Here is an 18,072-nt window from a genome sequence, read left to right as displayed (position 1 = left end):
ATTTTGTTATCCTTCTCCATTCCTGGTTTGCTTCAACTAACAAGCTACTGTATCAAGTGACCGCATGTGCCGGAATGATTTCAGAGGTCGGCACATAGAACCATCAGATCAAAGGGAAAGCCACATTGATCGTTTTGCGCCACATGCGCCATGCGCCATTTTGCCAATCTTCCCCTCCCTGATCCACTGTCAATCTATCACATGTCAATCATCACCTTGCTCCTTCCCGACCATCCAGACTCGCACGACATGTTCAACAAAAGTAACGCAGAAGCTTCGTCTTCCTCTTTACGGACGTACTCTCAGTACATACCCCCAAGACAAGAGTATAGACCTCCCTCACCACCGAATTCCAGTTCCATGTCAAGCTTCTCGATTCATAGCTCTATAGAGGACCAAGCGTAAGTATGAGCAGCTCCACAAACTTTACAGAATCCAGAAGCTGACAATTTAGATTCAGAAGTATGTGAGATCTTATCTTTAAACATCCTGATCTGACCAAGAAAGTGGATAACGGGAGAGTATATCAAGCTCAGAATGGTGAGCCTGGAGATTCAATCTAAAGGACAGCCGCTGACTCGGAGACGATTATATGGTGAGCTATAATCTCTGAGAAGTTTCAAATGAGACACTGTATGACCCTACCAGCTACCAGCGGGTAAGTAATCCGAATGTCACACATCGTTGATCGAATATACTCATTGCTCCTGTAGACGAAGATGAAAGAGAAGTGGGTCTTCCTTTAGCCACTTGCTATTGAATCAGTATGCTGACCATACTAGCGTCTTGGTAAGCGGACTTCCCCCTCCATATTCTCTCGTAAGGAGAGCTTGTGTTGACACAGCAGAGGGTCAACATTACGCCTTGAAGGTTAGGCAAGGAGGCAAGAATTATCTCGCTCCTTTCCAAGAGGTACTTCCGGAGGATGGACGAGATTGTAGGCTTTTAGACGTCGGGACGGGCACAGGGATATGGTATGTCGTAGCTGCATTTATGACTGTGTTGCATGTAGAGCTGACATTTAGGGCTCTGGAAATGGCATCAGAATTTCCAGAAGCAGAAGTCACCGTACGTTCCTTTAAGATTCAACACGAGCTCCGCGCTCCAAGCTAAGCTGATGCACAGGGCGTAGATCTCGCTCCAGTCCAAAGACCCGAAATCTTACCGAATAATCTGTCTTATTTGATGGACGACGTCAGTAAAGGAATACCCTTTCCAGACGGATATTTTGACGCTGTACATTCTAGACTTCTACTGGCTGGTGTGAGCGCCCTCATCTCTCTCTTACCATCCCGTGGCGTCAAATGAGGATCATCGTCGTGGATATGAGCACTCTTCAGATACGATTGCGAACAGACTTCGAACCTGACCTATCCGTTGAGAACTTTGCAGGATGAAAACGACAGGACTGATGAGCAGATCCGAAATTGGAAAAGCTTCATAAATGAGGTTATCCGAGTTGTCCGACCAGGTGGTCTGATCGTCTTCGTAGAGGATATTGGAAGATTCTGGGTGGATGATGTTTCTCCGGAAGAGTCCAGAAAGCGGGCTCCGGGTGTGAGCAAATGGTCCGACTATATCGAAATGTGAGAAATCCGCTGTCTTTCTACCTATCCCTTGCCATCTACGTATCGAAGGCCACGGAAAATCTACATGTTTAGTGCTGATAACAGGGCGTTGACCGAACGGGGTTTCGACAGTAATGCTGGTTCAAAAGCCATCCCAAAACTTATCGAAGAACACACACTACTGAGCGAACGACAAACTGTGTATACTTCTCTGCCTTTGTGGCCCTGGTCGACTGGTGAGTAGTTGTCACACATTCGCCCGAAGGCGATTAGTCATGATAGCTGATCTCAAGATCCTCTCCTCAAGAAAACTGGGTTCGTCCTTCTTCTCTGTCAGTGAAGGTGCTGATATTCAGAGAGTTGATGATACATGACACATTGTCCATGCCAGAGGTACGATCTGACGATATTCACGAGGAACGATGAGCTGATGATCAGACTGCTCGATTGTTGGTGGTGGACGGATGTTCAATCCCTAATCAAAGATACGACGAGCTCGTAGCTGATTATATGGCAGATATCGGTAGACCAGGAGCGAATGTTGTGAGTCATTCTCTGATAGTTGTCTCGACCATGGTTGACTCGAAGGTGTTACCTGTATGGCATCATTGGGCTCGGAAGAAGGTTGAGTGATATGCTATCTGTCTTTTAGTTTTGTCCGAGTATAGATTGTAGCTGCATAAGTGTTTCAATCATGCCTTGCTCCTCATCTCTGACGTAAGATTATGGTGGGGTGTCTTGGAGCTCTACCAGACGACCTCAAAGGCAGTGTCTACTACCGTGTCTTTCCGCCCCCCAAAAAAGCGGAGATGATCATGACATTGTCAACCTTCGGCGGTCAAGGCCTTTTGAGCAATCCGTGAATCTCTTTCCGCTCAATACTCATATGCATCCCAACAAGTAGCGACTACTTCACTAACCCATTCCGTAAGACAAAACCTCCTGCACCATGCTCCCAATGTCGGTCCGCGCGCTGACCGAAGGTCAATGTGGAGGATGTGTGGCAGTGTGGCACCTTTACAATCACTCTCTGATCGCCCAGCATACGGTCATCGGTATTGAAGAAGTATCACCCTCTGATCTTAAAGTAGATAGAAAACCAGTGATAAGTTTATCATAATCTTCCGTTGACATATCCAATCCGTCTTGAATAACATCTCGAAAAGTCTTTCCTTTAGTAACTAACCTCTCATATAATCACTCAACTCACCTCTGGTAATTCTTGAACACTTCCATATAATAAAGCACTAACATTAGTCATATTCGATCCAATCGAAACTCACCCTGACTCGTGAAGTCGTGGATCTGAAAGTCAATAAAAATCCATTCATCTGCGAAATTTCTACTCCCAATTAGTAATGAGTGAATGTACGATACGAGTGATGTCGAAGGAAAAGAGAGAAATACTTACCATCTGACCAATCCCAAAATGGAACCAAACACAATTTCTCTTCAACATGACTGAATGATCCACTTTCCTTTATCATTTCCTTGATCAATTCAGGAGCGTCCGGAGAACATCCCCTAGCTACTAGTGCTCTGAGGATAAGTATATCCGTAAGGTTGTACGGGATTATGACTATGAACTCACTTGCGTAACGCACGACACCAATCGGCCATACCGGAAGATAATGCAGATGGGTTTTTATTAGGTCCGGAAAGGAGCCAAACTTCTGGTGTACACTCAATTTCGTTTGTCACTAACATACCACCCGGTTTGAGAAGACGAGCGACTTCATGAACGTAGGTTTTCCAGTCTGACATCTTTGAGATGTCAATCATTATTATTCTTCAGGCTCCAGCATACCTGATTCTGATACCTTTCCGTATCTGACGGATTTCTCAACGAGTAGATTGGCATGATACACTGACTTGGGTTTTCGGAACGACCGTCACTCGCGCGCCGCAAAGGGAAGAAGGGTAGAGGTGAAGGGGTGATATGATATGTAAGGTCATATCATGGATTGAAGTGAAGTGTATCTTTAAAACTCACACCTGAGAACAAAAGTCGAGAATGAATCACATCAAAATGACCATCCGGAAAGTCCAGACCTTTGAGTACATCACCCAATATGAACTGAACATTTGAGGGAAGATTATCTTTGATTTGATCCTGAGCCAGATCTGCGCCCTTTGATCTTAACATTTTTCTCCATCGATTTCAACTACTGTATGACACTTACGATGACCTCGACCTTTGGATATTCTTTGGCGATTTCGATAACCCACAATCCGGTTCCTACAAGTCAGCATCGAATGACGAGATTTCATACTTACAGAGCCTGTCGGAACATCCTCGTCCTGTCTACGTCGAAAGATGGGAGAATGTCGATAACAGAGATGTCATCAAATGGAATGGTATCTTTGATAATGTAAGAAAGATAGTGGGGGTAAGGAAAGTATACTGACCTGTACCAATATCCAAGATACGTTGTATTTCACCTTCCGTTGACTTGTTCAATACTTTATCGATCGGTGCTAAATAATTACCTCCTTGTGCCTGAAATAAGTTAACTGTAGGAACAATCTTTCCGAAACTTACGACTTTGATTCCTGCGTGTTGAAGATTTAGTCTCTGAATTGATCAGTGAGATTTCGACATTGAATCGAAAAATGAACTCACTCGCCACTCGCGTTCGTCAGTTGGAAGCTATAAGTATGAGTAGTCATAATGATAATAATCGAAAATCATAAATCACCCTATATTTCACTTTTCGAATTAGTGAATCATAAACATAATGGTGGAGTACTTGTTTGAATGATGTAAACCCACGATTTTTCTCTTGATATTTCCTTCCACTTTCTTTCATATTCAGCGATTAGAACCTGATGAAACGAAAAAAAGAAACCATACCAGATGAATATCTAATTTCGTTAGCGCTGACTTCATCGGAATGAGAGACTTGCGACTCACCTCTTGTCCATGTCGACGGAAAATTATGAAAGCTTGTTTGGTTTTAGTCTACTAATAAAGTTTATTGGTGAAGGGTTAAAGGGAAGAAGGCTTTCAAAGAAGAAAATGGTTATACCCCGTCAACGCTTATATAGCCATCGCCGCCAAGCCGATTTCCACGGCCGTGGACCAGACCATTGTCGGCCGTAGCATCGACAGGATGTGCGGCATGCGTCTTGCGGATCAAACACAGTATCATCGACCAGATGGATGGTGCGTGGGGGAGAAACCATGCCTTTGACAAGGGAGATATGGAAATGGATTGATTCATATCACAACAATGGATTATACTGTACAAGTACGTACTTAACATTATCCAAGTTATAAAGATACCGTTCCCATTAGTGTTTCCTTCATTCCTGTACGTCGTTTTTGAGGAGTGACTCCTCGTCGACTGAATGAAGCTTCTTTCGAGCGGTGTTATGCCAGTAGTATGCACCCTGCCCGTCAGATTCTGCAGGGAAAAAGGAAACTACAAAACTTACAACGTGACAAGAGGGATTATGAACATCATCGATCCAACCTTTCTTCAGCTCTTCGAATTTGCTAGGGGATATTTCTGCCGCATCGAGGATAAGATGTCGCACGGCATCAGGAATCTCGATAGCATCCACCAACATGATCTTCCTTGATTGTCAGTCTTCTCGACACATACGAAGAAAGGATGCTCACCCTGAGGCTTTCATGTGGGGTTCTATCGGTCAGCTGGATTTTTAAATAGATCAGCATAGATCTCGCACGTCGAACAAGCTACCAATCGTTGATGATCGGGGGAGAGGGGGTGAAATCGGTAGACCTCACCATCGGACCACGGAGACAAAGGTATGAACATTCTCAATTGCTCAACATCCTCCAAAGTTCCATTCTGTCGGATATATTTGACGATGTTGGTCTTTGCTGCATCGACGTCCAAACCTCGTTTCTCGGTTGCCCTATGTGGTCAGTCTAGATAGAGGAATATCAACGGGACCCAACTTACATTGCCAGATAATCACAGAACTTCGAAAACCCAGGTGCAATCTTAATTTCTTCCTCTCTCGTCTTCTCATGTAAACTCCAGCGTCCTTCAACCTCTACAAACACTGCCATCCCACCCGGACGCAGAAGCCGTGCGACTTCATCCACCAAATCCTTCCAATTCCGTATACCCATATACAGCACCCGACAGTGAATCAAATCGAAATACTCGTCGGGATATGGGAGCCCTCGGACCGCGTCTTCATGGATGAACGTCAGATTGTCGGGGAGATCCGAGTCTGTTTGTATGGGGGCAAGATCGACGCCCTGGGGCGTGAGCGAGCTTTCGCAACAACGCACGAGGCTCTCAGAGCGGGCGTTTGAAGAGTCACCAGATGGGTTGGGGCTGGCGAAAAAAGAAGGCAGTATGGGGAGAGAACGAGATTGGACTAGAAAGCAGCCCGACTCACCACCCACTCGGCTTTGTCAAATTCCCTCGCCATCTCTATCACCCTCAAGGTCAACACACGACTCTCCCAAATCAACAAGTCTTACCATACACCAGTCCCACAGCCAACGTCTAAACCTCGTCTCCCCTCCCCTCGATTCTCCAACACCTTGTCCATGGGAACGACATAGTTTTTACCCTTTTGGAATAACTTGCAGCCATAATGCTGATGATCCAGCCTACTCATCTCCTTTTGATCGGCAGGTAGGACATAATCGTCGTTTTGGGCTTGGTAGAGTCGCCCTTCATCCTCTTAACATATCAGCGACCTACTATTCTTTCGAAGATGACGTACCTCGGAAACTAGTCCCGTCAGCCAGTATCGAAATCACGAAGAATCAGGTGACTCACGCTCGTCGCTCCATAGTGCTACTCCAAGATGCCATGGCTATTTCTCAGTGCCTTTACGTGACTAGTCTGGAGCAAAACACACCTGTCCGATGGGACGCTTTGGGGACGCATGATGATGATGAGTGATTGTCCAAGACTAGTTAGACTGGAAGCATTGGATTTTAAAAGTTTGTAAAGGAGGGTCAGGCTCTTCAGGGCATCGTCCGCTATGGTCGGTGATTGAAGCTTGTTGAAGTGTCGTAGACCATGTAGGGCGGAGAGGCGGGCGACTTCATGTTGTTGGACCCAGCGATTAGCGATTAGCGAATTCCTCAGTGGAAGTATGCAAAGTATAGTATACCGTTCACTGGAATCTGCAAGATTTGCATGCCCTTTTGGAATGAATGCGTCTGGGCGCAACGATCGGTCACCCAGACATAGGCATGCGATGAGATGCTACACCATGGATGGAGTAGGCTCGCGGAGTACTTATTCACCCGCCACGAAGCCCCGCACCTGGCTAAGGGTGAGTTAGTAGAGTTAGTACATAGAAGACAAAGGTCAGTAATGACATGATGCCAATCTATCCTTCACTCTCAATTAACTTTCATCTGCTTGTACATCACTCGTCCATCTCTTAAGTCCTGCTTCCCCATGTCCATCGGTCATCACTATCCTTCTACGCCACCGGTCAAATCACCACCTCGGGCAGCGTATCATCTTCATAACGCTACTTTCCACGACGATCCCGACCCTCCCGACGGCCACGTTCAACGCCCGTACGACTCATTCGGGCACACTTTGATCCTTTGACTCGCCACTGATACAGATAGGAACTGACCATGACCTCCCTCGGGCGTGTACTCGTACTCGTACTCTCACTTTTTCTCCTCCTCCTCCTCTGCCTCTCCCTCCTCGGCTGATATCGCTCGTTCTCATCTGACTCAACCCCGCTCATCTCAATTATCTCGTCAGATCTTCGGCATCTTAATTGGCCCAATCTCGTGATGCCTGATATAGATCCCAGGAACATCTATCACACTCGAGACTTTCCGCCCGAGAACCGGCCGGTCATTATTGCAAGGGACGGCAGACCTCATGATGGATTGATCTACTTTGGTGAAGATGGGTATGCTCGCATTTTGCCCCGAGATAGAAGGGAAAACACACCTGATTCATTTTGTAAGTCGTCATCACCCTAGATCGTACTAGCACTTTATCCAAAAACTATATATATATACAGCACGAGGTGCTGCAGACTAAAAAGAGGAAGGATATTTCATTGTGAGTATGGCTGACGCGGGAGCCGATTTCAGTTTTTCAAGTTCTATCGATCGAAGAATGTTTGTGGTTCCCTGGTCTTCTTGGTTCCAGCTGACATCTCGAACAGATTCCGAGAAGATGAAGGGCGGTTGTTCCAGGCGTACAATGGTGTGTGGAGTCTACTAACTTACCCTGTCACGAGGCATACCGAGGGCTAATAACCCATCAGATGACTATTCGGTGATCGTCTTCGAGCATGAGAAAAGTTTCAAGAGCTGATAGGGCCATTTCTAGCTGCCGTCGGGTGAGTACAGTACCCATACTATTCTATCCTCCTTGTCCCCAACACTTTCTACCCCGGTCCTGTCATCAATGCAATACTGTGCCCTCCGCCTCGACCTCATACCATCAGGAATGGATTTCGGAGTGTGCATTGCTGACATGGACCAGATGAAAGAGAAATTGAGGTCAGTCGCCATCATGGCCACCTATCTAACTCTTTTGACTCACGTACAGCGGTTAGACATACAACACCACGCTATGAAAGCGAGCATGGGCGGCCACAATTACTTAGCCCCTTTACGAAACGTCCTGCCAAATGGTGGTGAAGGAAGACGTGTAATCGATCTTGGAACTGGTCAGTTTGACAAAATCAGTTACCTCTATCCAAGTCATTCCACATATCAAATTCCTCTACCATGACTCTTCTCGCTCTTTGCATGACTACCTCACCCCTCCAAACGATCTCCCTGACAGATGAGCTCCATATTCTGACATGCAGGGACAGGAATATGGTAGGCCCTCCATTCGCGTGGTGACCGTTACTCAATCGACAAAGGGCGATAGAGATTGCCATTGAATTCCCCCGTTCCGAAGTCGTCGGTGTAGATCTCTCGCCCATATTCAGAGAAGGCGAGTTACCGGATAATGTGCAATTTACAGTCGTATGTTGACCTTGTATCGTGTGATGCCGTTAGCGCAGCGCTGACACAAATCAGGAAGACGCCTCTGCCGGTCTGTCGTTTCCCGATGGTTCTTTCGATGTTGTCACAAGTCGATTTATAATGGCTGGTGTTCGTGATTTTATTCTCGCCCCAATAATCCTTCTCGTCTTCCTTGGTAATCAGTGTAACCTATTTTGTCTTGATATCCGATCTTCCAACCGACTCTCCGGTGGTCTGAAAGGCTCTGTCACCGGAAAAACTGGTAGAATGACTGATTACAGATCCGTAATTGGACATCCTTCATCGCCGAGACAGTGCGTTTACTTCGGCCTGGTGGTTTACTATACATCATCGATGCAGAGTTTCCATGGCGGATTAGAGATATTCCTCAGGACGAGGAGACGCAACGTATGGTAGGACCAGGATTTATCAAATTTGTTGATTATCTGACCCGGTACGTTCAATTCCTATTTTACAACTCACCTTCGTCTGTGATCTTCTACCATCTCCTCTCTTCCATGGTTTTGACATTCACATGATCCTGCAGTATTCCGCTATCTCGCCATGTTCGACATGTACTCCTCCTTGACCAAACATCTCACATAAAATGCAATTGACAGTCCAGCACATTCGACGGCAGGGGTTATGACATACTTTGTGGATCACGTACGATTCCACAGGTCATGCGTGAACACCCAGAATTAGGGCATGTAACAACTATCGAGTCATATCTCCCATTATGGGGATGGTCCTCCGGTCAGTCAGCCTCTTCCAATCGTCGAGGCTCATGGTTCTGACAAGTGTAGATCCGTATATGAAGCGAGCAGGGTGCGTCATTTGTTGTAATGACAGTCTGGTCATTGACGGATTAGAGAAATCATGTTAGCTGATTCGAGGGAGATTCCAGATGTGAGTTCGACTGATCATCCCAGACAAGTGCTGTGGCTGTTCCACATGAGGAGTCTCGAGTCGGGCTGATGAGAGACCGCCAAAGTCGTCATTAAAGAAGTTTGTGGGATTAGCGACAGACAATTCGCCGATATTAAATCCGGTTTCTTACATGATTTACTTCGTCCAGGTGTACATTCCGTATGTTCCTTCTTGACCCATCCCGTCATCACCTCCTCATTTTCGACGACTTCGCTCGGTGACATCATGTCTTTTTCGTGCCAATCACTGACTGCAGGCTGTTAAAGTATGGCATTCTTGGAGCTTCAAACATCCTGGCGGCAACATTCCCACGTAAATTCAATTCCTGCAAAGGAAAAACAAGACGCAAACGGTGCATATGCTTGTATGATACACAAGTCTATAAGTGGTATTCTTCTCTATATCTGGCGTGATTGCTATGGACTCAATGTCATACTTTCTCTCCCTCTCCCGTGTTTTGAGGTTGACCCTCTTCATTCAGCTTTGAATGCCCAATTGTGCCATACGGGGAACAACTGATCTCAGCATCTGATCTCATTGACGAAATTGAATTTGTTAAACTCACAGAGGTCACTCCAGGTTTCCCGACGTCGTCTCTCCATCCACGAACGAGCTGGTTGTATTCATCGTTCGAGATATCGCAAACATCTACTACGAGTTTTCGACATGCCTACACTTCAGTTGAGCCGTTGTTGTGATTCAAGCTCCTCACCTCAGGTAGCTCCCTAGCATCGACTAACATATGTTCACTGGTCATCAGCTTTGTGAGTGTCAGAGCAAAGGAAAGAGGCTCACCCCACACGACGTAAGACAGGATCGTCACTCCAAGGCCACATCGGTAATGGTGCATACACCTTGTTGAATTCTTCCAATCCCGGATGGGCCATTAAGAGATTGGGTACGGTGGTGCTACCCGCTTCGGCGTCTAGCCCGCGCAAGCGGAGGCCCCTGAGGTCAGTAAGTTCTGACCTCGACTCGCCCCTGGCGGTGTACAGCGCTTCTCGTCAAAGAGTATAGAGCAGTGGGAGAGTAGGAGAGTTTCAATACAAGACAAGGTCAAAACTCACTTGATAATATAATCTCGTAACTTGAAGAAACCAGGCGCCAGAGCGCGTTGCTCTTCCTCTGTACCAGAATTCAGATGACGCCAACCATCGCACTCGACCATGACAAGTAAACCGCCTGGTCGGACGACGCGTACAGCTTCATCGATGAACGCCCTCCAGTCTCTGATCTAGAACATGAGCTCCTATCCCCCGTCTCCTGTTTTGGAAGAGGGTTCTTGGGCAGGAAAGATATAAACTTACACCACTCATGAGCAGACGACAATGTACCACCTCGAAGAATCCCGTGGGGAATGGGAAACCCTTCGAAGCGTCGTGGACGACGAATTTGCAATTTGGTGGCACGCCCTTCCGAGATTGCATGGGAGAGAGGTCGAGACCCTTTTTAATCAATTTAATCCTTCAATCAAATGAAAACAAAAAGAGAGTACGAACGATGACATCGGCGTCGGGATATTCGGCGGCAATCTCTCTTGCCCTGACAGGTCAACGGAAAATCTAGGAGGTGAACGTAGGGAACCTACCAAATGCCTGTTCCTGTACCAATGTCCAGAACACCCTTGCGATAATCGCTCCCGTCATTCAAAACTTCATCGATAGGTGCGAGGAAGTTACGGCCCAGTTGGCGCTCTTTGAATGCACGATGTTGCGTATCTAGTCTCTGAAGGCGTCAGTACTGAGGTGACCATACAAGTGTTGAACGGGGTAAAAAAAATGAAGCTCACATGGATTTCTGCCTGGTCTGGTAAATTTGGTAAGTGTTTTTCCTTGCTGAGGTGTGACCCGTGATGTTTGCTCACCTGCAGGCATCTGTCCGTTAGATCACATACACACACCACGAAAACAAGTTTACGCACCACATAGTCTTCTGCACAATCAGTCCTCTACCCTTTCATTCTTAAGGATCTTTCGGCAAAACTCACCATTTTTTGCTTGATATCTCCTCCCTCTATCCGCTTGAAAAAGCGTCAGTCCTCGTCCGAGTCTCAAAGCAACAAGCGTACCTCGGAAACTGTATGGTCAACACTCTGATCAACAATTCGTACGCAGAAAGATGGGACGCACTGCTTCTGGTGTCCCTCATATTTGGTAGCGGGGTTTTCACGACCAGCCATCATGATGACAATCTTCTTGACACGGCGTTTGTTTTTTTTCTATTTCGAGGGAGAAGAGAGGAAACGAAGCCGTGATTGATACAATCGGAAGGCAGATTTGAGAGTCGAGAACAAGGGTTTATATGGTTTAATAAGAAGTCAGAGATCCGACGTCGGGAAATTTTCGACACGAGACACGATGATTCATGTCTGCGAACCCCTCGTTAGAGACGGCGGCATACATGCCCCTGGGGGAAGTGGTGCCCGGAACAGTCCCCCAAAAAAAACAGCTCGTCAACCTGCAGCCGTGGGAGCTCAGAACGTCCCGCCGAGATCGCGTGTAGACCGACCAGAGAAAAGGGTAGAGTGGGGTGGTGTCAAGTTTATCCGCAACGAGGTGAGTTCGGACAAGTCGGGTGGGAAAATGGTGATGTGAGGGTTCGGACAGGGGGTGAGACAGGCGTGCGTTATTGGACCCCAAAGTCCAAACCTCAGGTTCGACGACGCCCACATTTCGGGATGAATGGTTCTACCATACCAAAGGTTCGTGTCAAAGGGAGCGTTGATAGCATGACATCAGCGACAAGGGCGCTGGAGGCGATGAGCATGCATCATACGTGCGATGGATGACCCACCTCTTTATGTTGAGTGTGTGATTACTTCCTCATGTCATAAGAAACAATATGTTTTGTCCGTCATGTCGAGAACGAGGTCGGACAGACTGGCGATAGAGTGATCCACTCGGCAAGGTAAGACGGGAATGCTTCAGAGTAATATCCGCGAATCTGTGAATTGCGATGGAGGCGAAGTGTGACTTCGGCGTCTGGCCCACTTCCCTTTCCGAGCATCCTTTACCTCCCTTGTGTCAATCTAATTGAGGCACTGGATCTCCCGGGCGGATACCGCACGGTTTCGGGCGTCAACTTCATCTCCTGATCTCCCCTTGTCTCCTCTTCTCTCTCCCAGTCGTTTCGAAGCGTAAGCCGTCCATGAACACCAAGAGTAGATGGCTTCACCTACAAGCAGCGCCCTGCAAGTGATGTTGACAACGAGGTGCACAGCAACTGGCATCGTACTCCACGGCCAACGTCCCCGAGGACTTAACAAGCAAGCGTGTGGTCCCTCATATCCCCCGTTTGTGTGATGCTGATTTCAGATGTTTGAAGACCGGGAGTCCGGGAATACGGAACACGGAATGACCAGAGGGCGGGAAGATGGGAATGTGGGAAGCTTGAAGACGCATGTGCGAAACTTGTAAATGGCAGCGTCTATACATATGAGCCCCCTTTATTGTCAGCGCGGATCCTGCCCGTTCATGATTTGTTCGATCGAAAGTATGAGAAAGCACGATATTGTATTGGGGAAGTTGTAAAGGGCTTACCCAGCGAGGATCTGTATAACAGTACCAGATATGAGGTAATGTATGATCCTTGTGCGTTGCTTCCGCACTCGAAGCGCCTCGAGGCATCGGAACACCCTAGGGACCGGTTTTCGGATCTTGTCCAGATATTGAAGTCACGTAAGCGACATGTTCATGGAGAAATAGGGTCTCGTGGTGAGGAGTGATCCGTTGGTCCGAAGATCGTGGGAACTCCGATTTCCTTGCATATCTGGGCATCGAATCTCTGGGGGTATGACGTCTCAGCAATCGTTCACTTCTTTTCCTTTGACCTGAAAAATAACAGATTTCCGTTAGATGATTTCTCGCCTTGACCTCATTGGGAGCAATTGTTGGTAGTTGATTGTCGACGAGTCGGTTCATTTTAGAGGACCACACGAAGGCGCATTCGGAAGGAGGGTTCTTTAGATATCTAAACGGAGTCTGGAGTGTGCCGTAGTTAGATATTAGCCGAATCCCCTTTCCTTGGGATATGCTTACAATACGCAAGGGGGACTGACATGACGCGGACTAGTCTAACTCTCAAGTGATGAGATAATGAAGAGTCGGGCGTCAAACGTTGGACTATCCACCGGCATGTGTCTACAGCAGCAGTATCTCTCATCAAGTGGCTTGCCGGGCTCTGATCTTGCCCGGCACCGCCGGATCAGCTTCGGTCAAAGGCGTTAGTGAGTCAAATCCAGGATACGGCTGTTGTTGACAAGCACTTCATCACAGGTAGCAGATGGGAACGAAATCTTGCAGTGGATTTGAGGTTTATACTGTTGGGGACGGGCCACCTTTCTTTCTACCCCAGACAACACTCTGAGGTACTCCCTACTCGTCAGCAGAGAACAGAGCCGTCACTCACCGAATTGGCACCGGGCTTCTCAAGATCTGCCAGGAAAGCAAACTTTAGATCTTCGTAATCTCGAGGAGCTATTCCACATCCGTCAATGATCAAGAGACGGAGAGCCTCAATGTCAGCTCGGTCGCTTTGTGACACGTCGTCGCCTACATCGGGTATATCTCGAGCATTTCGCAGCATAATGTCCCTTGGAGTCAGCTGCGTTCTCCCCGACAACATCCGACATACCCCGACTGCTTTTGCCATGGATCTGATGGTCAGTGTCACCCAAAAGTTTGTCCCGACTCACCATTTGACCATCCCCAAAAGGGTTGGAAGAGGGCAACCCTCTCCACAGCTTCCATATATGGATGTTCACTGATAAGCCGGGGTAACGATTCCGTCACATCGCTCAAGACATGCCCGCGAACGACCAATGCTCTGAGGGGTCAGTTGTCGGTAGGTGAAGCTGAATCGTGGGCTCACCTTGCTACGCACTCCGAGATCGCCATGAACCCCGGCGCAATGCTCCAGTGGTCTACATCTGGCTGGTCTTGAAGTACCCAGGGGAAGCTAGTCTCGTGCGAGATGAACAACCCACCCGGCTTGACGAGACGGATCATTTCGTTTATATATTGTGGCCAATCTCTTATCTTACATCATCAGTGACCTTCCGAAAATATCAGAGACTGGGCTCACCCCGGCGACTAGGGTCCGGCCTGGTTCTGAGTTGAGTTGCCTTTGCGTGAGATGAAAGCTCACCATGAACAACGTCAAAGCGACCATCCGGGAACGGAAGACCAGCAGTTATGTCTCCTTGCTGAAATTCCACATTATCGGGGAGGTCATTATCATTCCAGGTTGGCGCAAGGTCCACGCCAATCACCTCCGCGTTCGGAAATTCTTGTGCTATCTCACATGGCCTAATGATCAGCGGCCATTTTCACTACGGAGAGCGTACCAGGCCCCTGAGCCTGTTTGTCAGCTCACGTCACTCTCATGTCACTTACCAGTCCCCACGTCTAGCACAGACTTATCCTTACCTGCGTTGGGCAAGTAGGCAGGTATCGGAGCGAGATAGTTCTTGTTCCCTTGACTCTGCAGAGATCAGTAAAACGCTCTTCGATCAGTTATCATATGCGGAAGTTGTCTCACCGCTTTGATAGCATTGTGCTGCAGGTCTGCGAGGGTCAATCAGAACTTTCTCTGCACTTGGAGCGCGGACCGACCTAGACGCTAATATTGTCAGCGGAAGCTGTGTGTCAATGTCTGACCCACCTGAGTTTCTCGCTCATCTTGAGGCAAGTCAGCGGCTCTCACTCAAGGTATACTAAGGCGATCACCTGCCGGAAGCTGAGCGCTGGTTAGCGCATGTCAGCTAGGGGAATGGGGACCGACTGGATAGTCATCTGATGTCAGTCACACCCGTTGTTTGTTTCACTCACCGTCAGTAGCTTGATACAGCCGCCCTTCGTCCTCTAGGCGGTAAGTCAACCCCTCATGAGTGTCGATTCCATCTCACCTCGAAATCTGCACATGAGCATGGGCACCTTTGCTGGAATCATACTGACGCTCTGGTGTTCATAGAAGATCTTAACGAGGAATCAGCTGATGAATATCAGCCAAGCTCTGTGTGAACGGTTAAAGACTCACTGACGACCGAGTCGGTATCTGACAACGGAGGGCTTACCAAATTACTGAAAGGCGAAGGCGAGTTTTCGACCATATCCGCTGGTGTGATGATGACAGGTCGAAGATTCTCATCTTCCGCGGGGACCTGGGGTACACGCATGTCAAAGTCAAGGTAAATGGATGGAATGCAAGATGATGGCGGCTGGTAATCGAGATGGGATATGGACGATGAAAGGAGGCCCCGGTTGTCGGAGCACTCGACTCCCGTGACTACGATTGAATAAGGTCATCAGCGTTGATGGCGATGATCAGCAATTTGACCGTCAGTCGAGAGAAAAGCACTCTTTGCCCAGAAGAGAAAAAAAGAAACAGAATGGCAGAGGAGTGTACAGGGAGAAGAGTAGAGTGAGAAGAAGAGAAAGAGAGAAGAGGGGGGACCATTCCGATCGCCAAAGTTTGGACGATCCAAGCGTGAAGGTGAATGACGTCAACCATGTTTAGGTCAAAATCTCCATCTCCATCTCTCTTCTCTTTCCCTTGTGTACCTCCTCCCAACCTTCAGTATATGCTATCCCGATCTACATTCAGAATTTTTATAAGGCCTGCGTCTGACTCTCGTTTCTTCTGTCGCCCTCCGCAACCTGTCTCGTCTACACTCGGGCCCGTTATGAAGCGAGAGGCCAGTTCCCCGGGTGAGAATATTGACCCATTTGTTGTTGGAGGCTGAACGAGTAGCATCACCTTCAAGTAAACGTCGCCGGAGATCCTCCACTCCTGAGCTCAAACCTGTCATTTCCTCCTTCAGCTCGGTATCCGAGTTTGGTTCCCAATGGGACGAATGGCCAGCGCCCAGGGCCGATATGACTGCCGCTCGGGAGTTCATCATCGACATGTGAGTTCTTCAATCTTTCACTTTCCTGCTCTAATGCTCAAGAGTCAAAGAGAAGAGATCGGTTGTCATAGTACCCGACAAAGATGCGGATGGTCTATCAGGTGAGCTAGCTTACCTAACTCTCACAAGCCCAATTTATCATTTATAGCCGGAACTCTCCTCTACAAGACTTTGCGGCTTCTAGGACATCCCCCGGAGCTGATATCTGTCCATCATCTGCAGAAGGGTACAAACGTTCATACAAATGAGGAACGAGCCAGACTGGCTCAGTTCGGAGTAGACAGGGCTGTGGTTCTTGACCAAGGGAGTCGGCCAGGGCCTTCGTTACTACCTACCGGAGATCCTTCGACAATGAATGTTCTGATCGTGGATCACCACATGTCAACGGAGGTTAGTAACGCAAACCTGTACACGAAGAGTGAGCTGACACAACTAGTGGCCAGAAGGCTCAAAAGTCTTGACAGCTTGCCGTACACCTCCCATCGCTACAGCCGCTTTACTCACATATATGTTGCTTCGAGACCTTCACCCCGCCGTTACCGAGAAGGAAGGCTGGAGAGCAGTTATGGGTGTCATAGGAGGTGAGCTCTTTGTAAGGCCCCGCACATGAGCTAAAGGTGCAGATCTTGGTACTACCACCGCTAAATGGGGGAATCCTCCATGGCCGGGCGCGTTAGGAAAAATCTTGAAAGAGTCGGCTTCCCTGCCTTCCAGCAAGTAGCGCTGATAGTCACAGACATGGAGCAAAGACAATGTCTGAAGCTGTTGCCTCTATCAACGCACCACGACGGACAGCAGAATATAACGGTCAGTCTCATGCAATTCAATACATGCGTGGGGACTGATGACAACAGTGCCGAAAGCCTGGGAAGTGAGCTTCCCCACCGATGACCGATTAGAAGAGCTGAGTGTCAGATCTTCCTGAACGCGGATAAAGCGTCAGACATTGCCACAAATGCTTTCTTGAAGCTCTGCAAGCTCGATGTGAATGACGAAACCTTACGGTGGGCTCGTACACGTACTGCCATTCTCTATTGTTATTTCACGGTTGATGACGTGCAGCACCCAGATTCACCACGGACGGTCGAGTGGCTGTGATAACCATACACACCGGCTTCCAAGGTAAATTTCAGTGCGATACGCAGCTAGGAGCTGAGCTCACGATTAGTTCACCCAGTTATAGCCACTCGCTGGGCAGGTACCCTAGGGAAAAAGAGCAAAAATCTCATAATGATCATGGTCAGCCGTTTGTCATTCACTATCATCCGCTAATGTCATAGTGTGCCAACACCGGATTCAACCCCGACCCTAGCAAAGTATCTTTCTCCTGTCGTATTGCTGCCAACTTGCGTTCCCTCCCTGATGGCGAGCGTCGTCAGTCTTTTCATTGTACTCCGATTGTAAGCTGACCAGGGGACCAGCGGACTTGATTGGAATGTTGAATGAGTACGGCAACGGGATCGAAGGCTTCAGGGAGCGAGTGGGAGGTGATTTTGCTCGAGGTCACAAGGAAGCGACAGGGGGTATTATCCACAAGGTGAGTTGCCTGTCACCCCTCTGCTATGTGACACTAATGGAGGAGGACGAATTTGCTCTGTTACTCGCACACATGGGAGTCCCGCCGGAGGGGACACCCAGAAAGAACACACCCAAGAAAGCTCCTCCCAAAGTTGTGGACTCATCCCAGAAAACTGGCATCAAGGACTATTTCA

At 48.0% G+C, this 18,072-nt stretch overlaps 6 protein-coding genes across 6 annotated transcripts; 2 read left to right on the top strand and 4 right to left on the bottom strand.

Moving 5' to 3' along the window:
* Positions 1–270: 270 nt before the first annotated feature.
* On the top strand, positions 271–2,226 carry TREMEDRAFT_57395 (uncharacterized protein; the record flags this gene model as incomplete). The annotated part of the gene is made up of 15 exons (XM_007006049.1): positions 271–401; positions 455–462; positions 508–540; positions 585–595; positions 642–648; positions 711–740; positions 848–974; positions 1,026–1,068; positions 1,126–1,263; positions 1,420–1,586; positions 1,674–1,804; positions 1,862–1,883; positions 1,925–1,961; positions 2,007–2,111; positions 2,157–2,226. Coding segments are annotated over exons 2-15 (893 nt in total), but the record flags the coding sequence as incomplete, so codon positions are not given.
* A 543-nt stretch (positions 2,227–2,769) lies between these two features.
* On the bottom strand, positions 2,770–4,493 carry TREMEDRAFT_63815 (uncharacterized protein; the record flags this gene model as incomplete). Its single annotated transcript, XM_007006100.1, has 12 exons — positions 2,770–2,815; positions 2,852–2,873; positions 2,980–3,107; positions 3,160–3,332; positions 3,562–3,699; positions 3,752–3,807; positions 3,978–4,068; positions 4,111–4,143; positions 4,192–4,218; positions 4,342–4,371; positions 4,418–4,433; positions 4,483–4,493. The coding sequence occupies 12 exons, from the start codon at positions 4,491–4,493 to the stop codon at positions 2,770–2,772; spliced, it is 771 nt and encodes a 256-aa protein (XP_007006162.1).
* A 381-nt stretch (positions 4,494–4,874) lies between these two features.
* TREMEDRAFT_63814 (uncharacterized protein) lies at positions 4,875–6,448 on the bottom strand (the record flags this gene model as incomplete). The annotated part of the gene is made up of 9 exons (XM_007006099.1): positions 4,875–4,961; positions 5,007–5,148; positions 5,194–5,215; positions 5,323–5,453; positions 5,501–5,805; positions 5,949–5,991; positions 6,034–6,238; positions 6,338–6,374; positions 6,395–6,448. The coding sequence occupies 9 exons, from the start codon at positions 6,446–6,448 to the stop codon at positions 4,875–4,877; spliced, it is 1,026 nt and encodes a 341-aa protein (XP_007006161.1).
* A 331-nt stretch (positions 6,449–6,779) lies between these two features.
* TREMEDRAFT_63813 (uncharacterized protein) lies at positions 6,780–9,527 on the top strand (the record flags this gene model as incomplete). The annotated part of the gene is made up of 14 exons (XM_007006098.1): positions 6,780–6,842; positions 7,442–7,498; positions 7,560–7,600; positions 7,623–7,747; positions 8,030–8,046; positions 8,096–8,216; positions 8,361–8,373; positions 8,418–8,523; positions 8,578–8,769; positions 8,805–8,977; positions 9,149–9,279; positions 9,330–9,351; positions 9,396–9,432; positions 9,456–9,527. 14 exons carry the CDS (start codon positions 6,780–6,782, stop codon positions 9,525–9,527), a joined length of 1,170 nt encoding a protein of 389 aa, XP_007006160.1.
* A 399-nt stretch (positions 9,528–9,926) lies between these two features.
* Positions 9,927–11,635, bottom strand: TREMEDRAFT_63812 (uncharacterized protein; the record flags this gene model as incomplete). Its single annotated transcript, XM_007006097.1, has 13 exons — positions 9,927–9,968; positions 10,019–10,123; positions 10,166–10,202; positions 10,249–10,401; positions 10,521–10,687; positions 10,761–10,898; positions 10,953–10,995; positions 11,042–11,178; positions 11,243–11,259; positions 11,318–11,327; positions 11,354–11,385; positions 11,441–11,529; positions 11,583–11,635. The coding sequence occupies 13 exons, from the start codon at positions 11,633–11,635 to the stop codon at positions 9,927–9,929; spliced, it is 1,023 nt and encodes a 340-aa protein (XP_007006159.1).
* Positions 11,636–13,766: 2,131 nt separating this feature from the next.
* Positions 13,767–15,628, bottom strand: TREMEDRAFT_63811 (uncharacterized protein; the record flags this gene model as incomplete). The annotated part of the gene is made up of 14 exons (XM_007006096.1): positions 13,767–13,826; positions 13,861–14,044; positions 14,086–14,107; positions 14,147–14,277; positions 14,323–14,489; positions 14,536–14,555; positions 14,599–14,759; positions 14,798–14,810; positions 14,847–14,934; positions 15,115–15,131; positions 15,282–15,314; positions 15,359–15,366; positions 15,408–15,444; positions 15,490–15,628. 14 exons carry the CDS (start codon positions 15,626–15,628, stop codon positions 13,767–13,769), a joined length of 1,080 nt encoding a protein of 359 aa, XP_007006158.1.
* Between the last annotated feature and the right edge of the window lie 2,444 nt (positions 15,629–18,072).

Source organism: Tremella mesenterica (genome assembly GCF_000271645.1).
Source record: "Tremella mesenterica DSM 1558 unplaced genomic scaffold TREMEscaffold_9, whole genome shotgun sequence".
Taxonomy (NCBI): Eukaryota; Fungi; Basidiomycota; class Tremellomycetes; order Tremellales; family Tremellaceae; genus Tremella; species Tremella mesenterica.
Note: the sequence above shows the minus strand (reverse complement) of the source record. Positions and strands in the feature narration are given on the sequence as shown.